General features: G+C 43.8%; 1 protein-coding gene across 1 annotated transcript in view; it reads right to left on the bottom strand.

Annotated features, from left to right (window-relative positions):
* Positions 1–424: 424 nt before the first annotated feature.
* Positions 425–15,654, bottom strand: part of FAM168B (family with sequence similarity 168 member B) — a 31,361-nt gene continuing 16,131 nt past the window's right edge. The window contains exons 3-6 of the mRNA XM_082657994.1: positions 7,711–7,853; positions 7,401–7,578; positions 5,407–5,532; positions 425–4,963 (exon numbers count right to left, since the gene is read on the bottom strand). Of these exons, the coding sequence (XP_082514120.1) occupies positions 5,420–5,532; positions 7,401–7,578; positions 7,711–7,853 (434 nt within the window). The 3' untranslated portion in view covers positions 425–4,963; positions 5,407–5,419. The remainder of the gene's footprint in view (positions 4,964–5,406; positions 5,533–7,400; positions 7,579–7,710; positions 7,854–15,654) is intronic.

Below are 15,654 nucleotides of genomic sequence, written 5' to 3'. Positions count from 1 at the left end.
AGGAATGAGCTAGGCCCCCAGGGCTTTGGTGGACAGAGGCTTCAGAGAGGCTCCGGGTAACTGGGAGCTGTCTCAGCACCTCCCTGCCTGGCTGCTTCCAGAGTCAGTCTGTTTAGCTGAAGTGAGTTTGGGGGACAGGCAGTCCGTAATCTTTCTGGGTCTCACCTTCCTCCTTGGTGAAATGGGGAAGGATGTGTCTTCCTCCCAGGAGGACCCAGGCCACAGGACCACAAGAGGAGGAACAAGGGTGGCTTCCCTCCCCTTACCCACAACCTGCTACCTTCACACCCGTACATACTGCCCAGGTCACTGGGGCTGAGCCTGAAACCCCTGGACTTCCTAACTTAAGAGACACTACACCTTCCATCCAGGCCAAGCCACCTGGAGACAAAACCTATGGGGAAAAATCATGAAAATCACAATATGCAACACAAGTCAATCTTTATTGAAAACTGCAGTATTAATACATAACAATTCTTGTTACAATAAACGTGCTTTTAAGAATTTTAAATCTGAGCTCATCTACTCATCAGATTGCATAAAAAATTAAAATAGTACGAATTTACACATAATGGAATTGGCTCAGGATGGGTGTTCCATTCCTTTGTATTGATTGACACCTTAAGTTCAATGCAGAGGTGAGGGGGGCCTTTAACACTGGAAGACAATGCTGACTTAAGTTTTAAAAAAGTACTATGAGAACGGTCTAAAAAAAAAAAAAACAGTATTCCAAAATCGTTTTAAAAAAAACAAAAACCAATTTCCTAGTCAGTAACAGTGGCTCCCTGGGGTCTCTCTTGAGTGGCCATCACAGTAACCCCGCCAGGAACACATGAGAGCTGGCCTCAGGTCCAGCCCAACTGGTCTACCAACCACTGGTCTGCACGAGGACCTACAGGAGACCAACAGGGCTCAGGAGGCCAAGCCAAGACACTTGTCATCTCCAACACACCAATCCTGGGAGCACAGCATCCCCTGAAGCTCACTGCAGGCTCCCTGCACAGAGATGCCAGCCTCTCCTCGTCTCCCTGTCCCAAGTGACTTGACGTTTGATCCCGGGGATTCAAATAAGATTACCCCAGAGGTTTTCTGTTCAAGAGAATAGGGTGGGGAAAGAGACAAATCCTCTGAAACATGTAAGATCAACTCTGCAACTTTCTACCTGAAAAGATCAGACCCTCCTTGGCAGGCTGTCCTCTGCAGGCTCCTTTCAGAAAGCTCAGGTTGAGTAACAAACAGCTCAGGACAAAAAAACATACCAACATGTGAAATGTGCTAGAGGAGAGTCACGCGGGCCACCCTTCCCCTATGCCAACCACTCCTCTCTAGAGACACACCTGTCCTTAGAAAGCACCAAGAGAAGAACCAGAAGCTGCCCCCCACCTCAAGCCCCACACCCTTAAGCCTGCCCTTGCACGGCCAGAGGAAGTCAGGCAGGCGTCCCGTCTGGGCAATGCCCAGGCTGGCAAGAACGGGGGTGTCCAGCCGTTAGCTGCCAGATAGGGAGAAGGTGGCCCAACTGGTCTGAGTAATACTGTTTCCAAATGTTTACAAAGGACAGGTGAAGAAGTCTGGGTTTCCTTCTTAAAAAGCAAGCCCCAATACTGATGCGTCTGGTGCCTGCCATCCTTTCTCCACCTGCTGGCAGGACAGCACTATCAGAGATTAGTACATCCCAAGCCCCAAGAATCTGTTTCCTCTTGTTTGAAGTGCCGATGCCAGCAGATGGAGCGAGGCACTGCATGCCCAGCCTGGGAAGGGCAGGGCGCGTACCGACCAGTTGTCCAGCCCACAGCTCAGAACCACATTCGGCTCCTGTAAATACTACATTTGCATAGCACTCAAGAAACAGAGTCACATAATACAACTGGTAGGCTTAATAACCAAACCAATAAGAATGCTGAGAAAAGGTTGAACACAAGAGACGTAAAAGATTCTGGAAGCGCTTCGGTGCTTGTCACCATGAATGGCCCTGGCCCGGATGCTGGCCTCAGTTCTCAAAGGCAGCAGGATGACGGGACCATCACTCATCGTGAAACGTTCAGTCACCTGGCCCAGATCCAAACAAGATTTCCCTAAGCAGAGAAACATACCTTCTAAACCTTAGGGGAAGGCTGAAGAATAAAATTTCTTAAAAATATTCATGAAAAAAATATATATATCCATGATGATACCTATGTTTATAGGAATTAGTTCCTTTACTTGCCTGTCTCAACTTCTAAAATAACTGTAATTTAGCTGAAAGACTCTCAAATTAGGAATGTCACATATAAAAAATGCAAAATTTCTCTGAATGTTCTACTATTGTGCTTAGGATATCAAATTATGCAACTTTGTAACAGAAGCTCTATTCCTTAGTTAATTTTACTGGAACTAAATGCTGCTAAAATTACAACATATGATAGTTTTGTTACTATTCATTATATCCAGATTCTCACCTGCTAGACAAGATCTACCTTCCATATTTGGTAGCTGATGCCGATAGTTTCAAAATTAAAAAGGTTTCCACAGAGATGTATTCCATAATGCAAAAGTATCTGATGAAGTCTCCCAACTCAACTTCACAAAAGGGCAATAAGATTTTTACAGAAATTACAGGGGGGAAAGTGTTTATAAAGCTGATGTAAATGGGGAGAAAACGAAACCCACTCTTTTCTTTCTCTTGAAAACACCATTTAATTCAGTGCTCGTGAAAACACTCACCCTGTGTGTGCCAAGTCTCAGGCAAGCTGGAAGAAACAGCCTATATAATTTCTCATAACTTCCTCCTGAATTCAAATGAGTCCAATCCTTACAGGTAGTGGCATGTGTGTTTCTGTGTGTGCGCACACTGGGACGTTTAAAAAGCATATCCTAAACTCTTATTTTCTCCTATCTTATTACGCTAAACTGGGGAAACCAACTTCTCTGTTCAGCCCCTGGAACCCTTAGAACATATTGATATTACAAACCGTCCACTATACAGATGGAATTACCAACAAAGAGTTGAAGTGGACAGTGTGCCTGGGGTAAATGGCTGCTACACACACACACACACACACACACACACACACACACACACACACACACACACATATGAATACACACATACAAAGGTGGGTTAAGTGCTCTTGAAGCAATTTAAAGTACTTATCAGTAAACACACTATGTTACAGACATTAGAAATAAATCTTCTGTTTACAATGATCCATGCAAAAATATTCCTAAAACTCTTATAAAATAAAATGTGAAAAAGAAAACTATGAAGAGTACTTACTATAAAAAATAAGGTTACCAAAGGCTCAGGGGTCAGGTATCCACTCACCATCCGGGGCTGAACGCCACCCCAGTGCCGGAGCCCTGACCAGCTGCCGGAGCCGTAAGGAGAGAAAGGCGCCCTCCCCACCTGAGGCCCACAGCGCTTGAAATGACGACGGGGTGGAGTAGGGGCACCCCCGCCCCTGACAGACCGCTGAAAGGGAACAGCCCTCACCCCCCACCCCCTCCGACTTCATCTGAGGACAGACACACACACACACACCCATCGATACAAGTTGGGCACATTTAGGCAAAAATTCCTCTTGGTTTCTTATGTACAATATTCAGATTTTAAACACAAAATCCTTTCTGTGGTAAGTTCTGGCAGGCACACACGTTCTGATGCTGCCTGGCCCTTTGCTGTCCACACGTGCTTTGTGCTGAGTGTCCCCAGCCGCGAGAAGAGATGGCCAAAGGGGCTCACAGACAACAGGCGCCAGCCCTTCCCTCACACCTCCCCACAGCCATCTCCACGAGCGCCCTCCAGGTGGTCTCAGAGGACAAGTCCCCATCGAGTGCATGGGCCGAAACACAGCCACAGCCCTGCCTCTCTACAAGGAACAATCAATATCCAATAAAGTTCTGTTCCCTTTTAAAAGTTCTTAAATATACAACTTTCTTCATAACACACAGCTGAATGAAGTCTTTGCCTTCTTTGTGAGAGGAAGAACAACAATGCCTACATATGTTTTCAGGTGACTCAGACATTTCCCGGGCGGGTCGGGGTAGGGGGGAAAGGAATGATTTTTCTAAGCTAAATAAAGGAGAGGCCAATACCTCCTCCAAGTGTGGCTGGTTCTCTCATATATCTCCCATCCCAGGAAAATAATTTAGCTCTACATAGGACTTTTCCATTAAACATATAGAAAACATCATCTCTATCTGTAAGAGATTTGTAATGAAAATTTAGATGGCAGAGAAAATTGCTTTGCTGATACATAAACCACCTTGTGTCCCTAACTGGATTCATGGTAATCCCTAAGGACGTCCACATCACACTGACCCCACAAGCCTAAATGGAGAGAAAGCCATTAACCTGGCTGCACCCCAAGCAGCGGTGGCCTCCCCACACTCTCCCCGTCCCTGCAACTCTCTCCCAGTGCAGTCCGTGCAAAAGGAACAGATGGGTGGAAACCAGAAGTCCACGTTTCCAACTGGCAACCCACGTCAACCCCAAAAGGCTGAAGAATCATCAAAGAGATTTCAGATGCTCTATGAAGAAATTCACTTTAACACTTATAACTTTAAGACTTTGCATACGTTACAACAGTGCATTAGTGATACAAGTTGTAAAATACTTTTCCATTCCTTTGGATTTTGCATATGATGGTTCTGCATCAGTCACTGCAGGTAGATTGAGCAAGCTTTGTTTTTGTGTTTTTTTAACATGCATTCAACTAGATATGATTCAGAACAGATTAACACTCCCTTTTTATCATTACAGTTAGCTAAAAAATTGCCTGGCAGCCCACCAAACAGGATTTGCTTTAAGACCAACCCACAGAGTCAGTTGGAGACTGAGGGTGCTAGGACCTGCTGGGCCGGCCGTAGTAGTGTTTAGCTAAGTGTCGAGAGCATTAAGAAGAAAGTCCTGGTTGGAGGCACAAGGCCTGCAGCACCAGCTGTGGAACCTCCATGATGTGACTGCACAGCTCCATCCACAAACCTGGGGGGTGGGGAGAAAGATGGACACAGTCACACACAGCTCCTCTGGCACCACTGCTCAGGAAAGGAGGCATTCAACTGGAGGAGGAGATCCACTAGGACAAGAAAGGGCAGCAGCAAGAGAGGCAGCCGTGCTGGTTCCCACGGACCCCAGAGACTTCCAGTTACAACTGGAGTCCTACTTCCTGCAGGAGGCGGGCAGGAGACTAGAGCACAGCCCAGGTAAGGGACACAGTGCAGAGGATGCACAGCAAGAACTCATGGTTTCCTTCTTCTTTCCTCTGCAGAGTCCCAATAAGGACAAAAATTTAAACGCTGCATTGCCTTTGGATCATCAGGTAGCATTTTTCTTGGCAGTATTTAAAATGACACAGATCTCCCATTCTCCTCTTAAAAAAATGCACTTTAGTCACAAGCTGGCCTCGGGCTTCACCAGTCACTTACGTTTGCAGGGTGATCACCACTGGGGGGGCACATAGCTGTAGGTGGGCGTTCCTGGGGCCCGATACGTGGGCACGGTGACGGGGTGGGGGGCGACAGGAGTTGGGGAGTGGGCAGTCAGCAAGGTACCTGGAAGGAAGAGCAGGCATCTCAGTGGAGGGCAGCACCCCACCACTGCTCCCTCTTACAGGGGAGCTCCCGCCCAACCCCCGTGGCAAGGCGGGAGGCAGACAGGAAGAGGGGATGGCTCTGACCCACAATGCTCTCAGAACTCTTGATTATATACAAGTCAAAGCTGTATAAACACAGCAAGCTCGCATGGATAGCATGTCTGCAGAAGCCTTTGGGCCTCCTCTCCATAAAAGCATACCGTATTATTTTTCCAGATGAGGTGATAAAAAGAAAACAAAAATATTATTCGGCCTTAAAAAGGAAGGGAATTAGTCACATGCTACAACACGGATGAACCCTGAGGACATTATGCTCAGTGAAATAAGCCAGTCACAAAAAGACAAATTCCGCATGAGTCCACTTATACGAGGTCCCTAGAGGAGTCAAATGGATAGTGACAGAAAGGAGAATGGTGGTTGCCAGGGTCTGGGCCAAGGGGAAGGGGGAGCTGTTTAATGGGTACAGAGCTTCAGTTCTCCAGGACGAGAAAGTTCTGGAGATGTGACACCACAGTGTGATAACACCACTGACCTGTACACTTGGGTTATGGTGGTAATAAATAACTGGAAGAGAGGGAGAGAGGGAGGCGGAGGGAGATTCCCAACTACATGAGCTTCTGAGTACCGTAAGCTAAGCATGTTTTCCCTGAAACTGAAGAAAACTCGGCTGTGTCCATTCACGGACAAGCACCACCTCGAAGCTACAGCCTCACCCGGCAGCCCTCCTCTCCTCCTCCTTCCTGCCTGCACCCACACCAGGGCACCCACACCAGGGCCTGCCATCCCCACCCTCCATGTGCCGCAAACACGCAGTTTCTATCTGTGCCAGACTCTCCTCCGCCTTCACGGGTAAGTATGGGAAAACCAAATAAAAGAGTGACTCTAAGCAGAAACACACATGGTATCCTGAAACACCATTCTCTCCTGACACGTCTTCCTTATACTGAAGTCTAGGAAAACAAAGAGGGAACTATATATATATATATATATATATATATATATATATATATATGTATATATATATGTGTGTGTGTATATATATATATATATATACACATATGTATTTTTTTTTCTAAAGACCCAGCCATGGGCAACCAAACGCATTGTGTGTACCTGGCCCCTCACCACAGACAATTCACATGCCCACAGGAGGTAACCTAATCCCTAGACATTCAGTCAAGCCCTCAAACACTCCAAGGTTCCATGGAGACAGGCCCATTCCAGCCACGGGTCTCTTCTGTCTGTGGTTTATTTTCCAGACCTAGGGGAAGCCTGGGGAGATAAAATCAATGTACGCCAAAGGATTTCTACAGGGAGCTATTATCTCTATGAACACAAGACCGGCTTTCCTAGATTCATAGAAACATCCCCGTTCAGACAGCTTGGCCTGCACTGGTATCCCACACTGAAGGGGAGGATCAACAGGGCCAGCCCCCAGATCACAAAGTACCCCCCCCCCCCGCCCAAGCTCTATGTGCTCGCCATAGGCATCTGGTCACTCCTTGTCCCTACAGCCAAGTGACTCAGCTCTCCAAAAAAAGTGGCCCCATCCCATTTGGAGACGGCTACTCAGTCATGGTCTATGGAAAAGGTACTTGGTTCATGGTCTAAACCCCACACTCCAGTCTCAACTGAAAGGAGAGCGAAGAGAAAGGAGGGGAGGTAAAGAAAAACACAACATGCCACTTCTTCCCAAAAGGATCAGATGTCCTTCCACACAACCCTAGCCATGAAAAGTCAAAGCCAAGGGTCAGAGTACTGGTGAGCTCTCCCTTCCCCCAGCCCTCATGCCATCACAGAGCAGGCACCCCAGGGCCAAGGACTCACCCGCTGACATGGCCATAGTGGTCCCCGCCACCATGCCCATGGTGACGCCGTTGCCTCTAGGCGGAGGGATGGCAGCAGGGTACACCGTCGCCGGCATGCCGTTGGGCTGCACCACTGTGGTGTGGTGGATGACGTGAGGGGGTGCTGCATACAGGGGCTGGGGGTAGTACGTGCCTTGCTGGGGAAAGAAGAGAGACGAGGGCCACAGGGTCCCACACCCAGAGGGTCAGAGCCCCGAGAAATCGGCCATTCCCACAAGCACAGTGCCCAGGAGACCCCGTAAGACTCCCACAGCGCGCCCCAGGCCTACCTGTGCGTATGGGCTCTGCTGGGGGTAGGCACTTCGCACGGGGTACACAGCGGTCTGGTAGGGGTTGGGGGAGGAGGAGTACGGTGGCACCGCCCCGCTGGTGGGGGAACAGGACACTTTGTAAGGTGTGCCAGGAGTGTAACCTGAAACAAAGAAGCCCAAAGCCTTCATTCAAACCCACACTCGGCCAGACACAGGGGACGAACCAAGCATGCAGCGAGGAACGAGGCAGTGTTCCAGCCCCGACCACAGTCATATCTGACACCTCTGCTGAGATGTGGCTTCACTGCTTAGACTTTATGTGCAAGTATTTTTTTTTTCAGGGGGTGGGGAGAAAGTTCTACCGAGTGCATACTTACATAGGAACAGGAAAGAAACACTGGTCCTGTCGGAATTTAAATTAGCACGCCCTTGCTGGGGCACAATTTGGCATTAAAAGTATATATGTCTTTTAACCCCACCATTCTACTTCTAGAAATTTGTCTTAAAGAAACAAGCACAGCACATAAAAAGATGCTCAACATAGCTCATCATCAGGGAAATGCAAATCAAAACCACAGTGAGGGATCTATCGCCTCACACCTGTGAGAATGGCTATGAATAAAAAGAACACAAATAACAAAAGTCGGTGAAGCTGTGGAGGAAAGGGAATCCTCATACACCGTTGGTAAGAACACAAATTGGTACAGCCACTATGGAAAACAGTATGGAAGTTTCTCAAAACACTAAAAATAGAACTACCACATGACTCAGCAATTCCACTCCAGGGTATTTATCCCAAGAAAACGAAAACACTAATTTGAAAAGATACATGTATCCCAATGTTCACAGCAGAATTATTTACAATTGTCAAGATAGAAAGCAACCCTAAGTGTCCATCAACAGATAAAGAAGATGTGGGAAACACACACATACATATGGTCGCGCACGGGAATGTTACTCAACCATAAAAAAAGAAGGAAACTTTGTCATTTGCAACATGGATGGACGTGGAGGGTATTATGCTAAGTGAAATAAATCAGAAAGAGACAAATACTGTATGGTATCACTTATATGTAGAATCTAAAAAATACAACAAACTAGTGAATATAACAAAAAAGAAGCAGACTCACAGATATAGAGAACAAACCAGCGGTTCACTGGAGAGGGAAGGGAGGAGGGGGGCAACACAGGGGTAGGGGATTCAGAGGTACAAACTACAAGGACACACATAGGGAATACAGCCAATATTTACAGTAACTATAAATGGAATATAACCTTTAATAACTGTGCATCACTGTATTGTACCCTGGTAACTTATAAAATACTGTACATCAACTATACTTCAATTAAAAAAGAAAAAAAGAAATAAGCATGGATTTGAACAAAGGCTGAACTGTAAGCATGCTCATCACAGTGTTGTTAATTACAGCAAAAACAAAAGGAAAAACTTGTCGTTTAAACACCAGGGTTTTGCTAAAAAGACTTCTGGGTCTAAGGTACAGCAGGCTGAACACATACTTTTGCCTTTGTCCCCACCCAAAATGACAATAAAGCAGATTAATAAATAAAAAGACACAAAGCCACACAGATCAAGAATAGAGAAAAGACATTTTAGAACCTAATAATTTTGGAATCTTTTTAAAAGTACAAGTGGAAAATAATTTAGCAGACTCAAAAAAGCTGTACTCTCAGCCAGCAGTGAAGAGGGTCAAGCAGCAGCCTGACACCTGGAAAGCCCCTTCCCCTAGACCTAGAAGCTGTCAGCATGTGTTGCCAGGAAGTGACGAAGGACCACGATCTGGAAGAGGGATTCAGAGGCTACTGGTAAGCAGTAAGATGCCTGGCTCCCCTCCTGACTCCCCATTCCAACGGAGGAGTTTTTCTCCAGGGAGGTTAAGAGAGGGTCCCTGAATTGCCACGTTCATAGCCCACTGATTTATACAGACTAAACCACCAGCAAACTGTGGTACAACCATACAACAAAATACTACTACTCAGCAACCAAAAGGATAGAACTGCTGATACACATAACATGGGATAAATCTCAAAAAAAAAAGAAAAATACAATATGCAAAAGAAGTCAGACACAGTAACACATGATATGAAACTCTAGGAAAGACCAACATAATCTACAGAGACAGAAAACCAATTAGTGGTGCCCAGGGGCCAGAGGGCATGAGGGCATCTTTCACAGGAATGAAGTCACTTGACTGTTTGTGGTGTCACACATCTGTATACATGTCCAAACACACCAAACTGTGCACTTATAAAGGATGGCTTATATGCAAATTATACCTCAATAAAACTGCTTTCTAAAAAGTCTGAGAAGCCATTTCTCATTCACTAGAACGGCTGAGATGGCAGAGTGCTCACACGAGTTCCATGGAACAATACAACTTCTCATAAAGCTACAAATATACTTCCCATAGGGCCCAACAGTTCACTCCTAGATACTTTCCCTAGAAGAATGAAAACATACTTCCACAACAGGACTTGTAAAAAATGTTCACCAATCTTACTCATAATAGCCAAAAGGTGGGAAATAATCCAAATGTTTATCAAGAGGAAAATGGGTAAATTATGATACATCCATATAAATACTACTCAGTATCAAAAGGCAAAAGCATGAATGAATCTCAAAGCATGCTGACCTTTTAAAAGACATCAGACACAGAGCACACACTGCAGGATCTCATTTTCAACACTTAAATAAACCTAGCTATGGTGACAGAAGTCGGGGGAGTGGTGTATGATTTGGAGTGGGCGAAAGGAAAGCCTAGGCGCAGTGGTTGAGAGTCCGCCAGCCAATGCAGGGGACACCGGTTCGTGCCCCAGTCCAGGAAGATCCCATACGCCGCGGAGCAGCTGGGCCCATGAGCCATGGCCACTGAGCTTGCACGTCCGGACCCTGTGCTCCGCAACGAGAGAGGCCACAGCAGTCTGAGAGGCCCTCTTACCGCAAAAAAAAAAAAAAAAAAAAAAAAAAAAGTGCTCAGTATTTTGTTTTGGGTGGTGGTTACATGAGTATGACAATTGTCAAAATCCATCCAAATGAACATTTAATATGTGGGTGATTTGCATAAATTATATCTCAAACTTAAAAATGAGCTGAGTATTAAAAAAATGAAAGTTTAAAAATTTTAAACCACTTTATTGAACTGTGTTTAGCGGTGTACTTATATTTTAATCTAAAAGAGAAAAAAAGAATGAATGACTTCCAGGATATACACTAGGTTTTTTTGTTGTTCTTTTTTTTAACATCTTCCTTGGAATATAATTGCTTTACAATAGTGTGTTAGTTTCTGCTTTATAACAAAGTGAATCAGCTATATGTATACATATATCCCCATATCCCCTCCCTCTTGCGTCTCCCTCCCTGTGATTTGGTCACAAATCACCGAGCTGATCTCCCTGTGCTATGCAGCTGCTTCCCACTAGCTATCTATTTTACATTTGGTAGTGTATACATGTCCATGCCACTCTCTCACTTCGTCCCAGCTTACCCTTCCCCCTCCCCATGTCCTCAAGTCCATTCTCTACGTCTGCATCTTTATTCCTGTCCTGCCCCTAGGTTCTTTAGAACCATTTTTTTTCCTTAGATTCCATATATATGTGTGGAGTCTCAGGATTTGGAAAAGCAACGTTAAAGACAAGAGCAACGTTAAAGACAAGGCAAAAACAAATATGGTATTTGTTTTTCCCTTTCTGACTTACTTCACTCTGTATGACAGACTCTAGGTCCATCCACCTCACTACAAATAACTCAATTTCGTTTCTTTTTATGGCTGAGTAGTATTCCACTGTATATATGTGCCACATCTTCTTTATCCACTCATCTGTTGATGGACACGTAGGTTGCTTCCATGTCCTGGCTATTGTAAACAGAGCTACAATGAACACTGTGGTGCATGACTCTTTTTCAATTATGGTTTTCTCAGGGTATATGCCCAGTAGTGGGATTGCTAGGTCATATGGTAGTTCTATTTTTAGTATTTTAAGGAACCTCCATACTGTTCTCCATAATGGCTGTATCAATTTACATTCCCACCAACAGATACACCAGTTTTAAATGATCTTTTTTTTGAACCACAAGTCCCCCTTTCCTCCAAGGGGCCAAGTCAGTCCTGGAGACCCACTGAGAACCATCATGCACTTGGTGTGCCTGGGTTCACTAAGACCTTAAATGCCATGTTTCTCGTTTATTCCCCAGAGTGTCCCTCATGGTGTTCATGATGAAGATGCTGGTAAAGGTGTTAATGCCCCAAAGTCACACACATCAGAGCAGGTGCTCAGACAAAACCAGATCCAGCTGCACTGAGCAATGACTCCTTTGCCCAAACCAGGTAATTCCCAAGCTCAGCTCGTATCTGTTTTAAGAAGAAAAGACCCTCACAGGTTTCCCTATTTATGTGTTTTAGAAAAAAAATTTTGTATTGAAGTACAGTTGATTTACAATATTGTGTTAGTTTCAGGTAGACAGCAAAGTGATTCAATTATACACACACACACACGGGTTTTTTTCATATTCTTTTCCATTACAGGTTATTCTAAGATATTGAAATAGTTCCCTGTGCTATACAGTAAATTCTTATTACTTCTCTATTTTATGTATCTATTTGTATCTGTTAATTCCATACTCCTAATTTATCCCTCCCCTCTCCCTTTCCCCTTTGGTAGACTGAAGTTTGTTTTCTATGTCTGTGAGTCTGTTTCTGCTTTGTATATAGATTTGTATTATTTTTTAGATTCCACATATAACTGACATCAATATATTTGTCTTTCTCTGTCTGACTTACTTCACTTAGTATAATACTCTCTAGGTCCATCCACATTGCTTCAAATGGTAATTATTTCATTCTTTTTTATGGCTGAGTAACATTCCAACATACACACATATACCGTGCCTTTTTAAACCAATCACCTGTTGATGGGCACTTGGGTTGTTTCCACGTCTTGGCTATCGTAAATAGTGCTGCTATGAACACTGGTATCTTTTCGAATACGAGTTTTTATCTTTTCCGGATATATGATCAGGAGTGGGATTGCTGGATTATATGGTAGCTCTATTTTTAGTTTTTGTTTTATTTACTTATTTGCTTATTTATTTATTGGCCACCTAGCACAGCTTGTGGGATCTTAATTCTCTGACCAGGGATTGAACCCAGGGCCCCGGCAGTGAAAGCGCCGAGTCCTAAACACTGGACTGCCAGGGAATTCCCTATTTTTAGTTTTTTAAGGAACCTCCATACTGTTTTCCATAGTGGCTGCACAAATTTACATTCCCACCAGGTTTCCCTATATTATTTTGAAATTCATTAACTATTATGTAAGTAAAAACAATGCCAAAATTTGAAGACACCAAATTTCAATATCAGTTTTGAGCTGAAAGAGAGTAGAATAAAGAGTCTCAGGATTTGGAAAAGCAACATTAAAGACAAGAGCAGTTAAATCCCTCTCTCTAGCTGCTCATCTGCTAGTCTTTAAGAGGGACAGAAAAGGAAAGTGATAGTTTCACAGGTATATACATGTTAAAACCCATCAAATTGAAGCTTTAAATACATGTACTTAATTGTACACCAATTATACCACAATAAGGCGGCAAAACATTTTCTTTAATTACAAAGAAAAAGGTAATTATGAAAGCCACTAATTTCTAACCCTGCATTGACACTCCCAGGAGACGGCTCAGTGATAGCTCCTAATTCCCCATAAATGACTGACTACATCAGAGGAGGAAATGAGGCACTGGTGCCTGGACACACTTGTGACCAGTCATGGTGATGGAAGCACTGCACCAGGGCAGAGTGCTGCCAACTGCCAGAGTGCATCACCAACATCACACGCCATGCTTGGGGCCAACAGGGCTTGTCAAAAGGTCCAGCCCTCTTGACAAGGTGTTGACTTCAGGGGAAAACCACAAGGAAAGAGACCACCAAAACAGCAGCACTGACACAGTCCTGGCTGGCAAAAGCAGGAGCAGGTCGTCTCAAAAACAGAAGCTTGTGGATGAAGGCAAAGTAGGTCTGGACAGCTCCCTCCACCGCGAGCTACCCTCTCCTTCCCACTTCTCACAACCCTGCAGCAGCGGCATCGTTGAGTTAACTCACAGGGGAACACTGCTAAACGTGGTCCCACTGGCTTGAAGTAAGAGAGCCTCACTGGAGTCACTAAACTCACATCTGACCAAAAGGATATCAGGTTTTTATAAAAATGTCGGAAAATCAAAATATTCACAGAATTAGCATATTTTGAGAACAAGTGCTAGACTTCAAACTTGAAAATCACGTTCAGAATTTCTGGTGCTAGCCAGTTTTCATAGGTTAAAAGGAACCAACAAGGTCCCCCCCTTTCTTCACTGTACAATTAAAAAACATCCATGACATAGATGAAACAACTGGAAATATAAATACTGATTGTAGTATTGATAGTATTAATTATAGTTATTTTTTAGGTGTGATGATATGTATTTTTAAATTCATCTTTTAAAGATAATACTGAAAAACCGATGAATGTGATGTCTGAGATGGGCTTCAAAATAATATAGGGGAAAGTGACAGGAGTACAGATGGAAAAGATCAACCGTAAGCTATTAACTGCTAAGTCTAGGGCATGGGCAGGTGGACCCCGTACTGTGTACTTGTGTATACTTGTAACTGCTGAGGCTAGGGTGTGGGTAAGTGGCCATCATCCTGCTGTGTACTTATGTATTTTTGTTATTTCAAATTTTTCATAATAAAAAGTCTTTCAAGGTGTTTTATAAAGGTTAGGTAGATTTATGGATTAAAAGAGACAAGAGACATAACAAACTCAACTTTATAAAAAATTCAACATGTAAATTTTGAATAGATCCTATTTCCAAATCTTTTTTAAATTTTTTGGGACAAATGGGCAAATTTAAATATGAATTATAAAATGAAATGAGAGAATTACTGCTTCTAAGTATGATAACAGTATCACAGTCATGCAGAAGAGCATCCTCATTATGTTACGTTGAGGGTCAAACTGAAGCCCACAGGACAAGTGCCAAAAAAGGCTATAACTCTGAATTGCTTCAAGAAAAAACCAAAAACAAACAACAAAACGTACACACACACTCATCTTTATATGGTAGATAAAGCACATACGGCAAAATGATAACTGATGAATCTCGGTGCTGGATATTATGGACATTCACTACACTGTTCTCTCAACTTTTCTGTATATTTGAAAATGTTTTGTAGTAAATAAGGTGAAAAAATTATAATGCCTTCTGATGGTGACACACAACTGAGAGAGGAGCTAAGAAAACCTTCCAGGAAACAACAGTCATGCAGGAGCTAAAGGGACAAGGAAGGAAGCGGCAGAGGTCCCCTGCTACTAGGAGAGGAACATAAAAGCTTTCTGAGCCTTTAAAAAGGCCATAAGCTAGGAAGGCATGGCTCTTCAGCAATCTGATCTGAAAGATAACCTGGCAGCTAGGTACTAGCTGGAAAGACGAATAAAGGTAAAATATGCCAATGTTCAATACATACACAGCCAACCCTCTATGGAAAGTCATGGTTCTACAGGATAAAGTGATTCAAAAAAGAATGAGAAGAGAAAGGAGAACCTGTCTGAGGAAGTGAAAACACACAAGCAATGCATTCATGACCTGAATGAAAAACTGGGAGAAAACAGAGCCTCTAAAAAAGCCATCAATATTACTAATAAGAAAGTCCATGACAATTTTGTCTCTGTTGAAACTGCAGAAAGAGCCTGGAGCTTGGATTGAAGAGAAGCTGGAAGCTGTCCACCTGAGTAAGCTTCTAAGGACACGGTATGAAAGCAAAGTTAGGAAGATCTAAGCATACAACTCTCCAGAGAGAGGTCCTCTGATTCAGAAGCACTCTTCTGGCCCACCATATCCACTAAAAAAAAGGTAAAGTCCCTTATTTACCACATTCAACAATAGGCCAACTTATGATGTCGAGCTTTTCTTTTAAG

The sequence above is a fragment of the Grampus griseus genome (genome assembly GCF_964374135.1).
Source record: "Grampus griseus genome assembly, chromosome: 7".
Lineage (NCBI taxonomy): Eukaryota > Metazoa > Chordata > Mammalia > Artiodactyla > Delphinidae > Grampus > Grampus griseus.
This window is presented reverse-complemented; position numbering and strand designations above follow the sequence as displayed.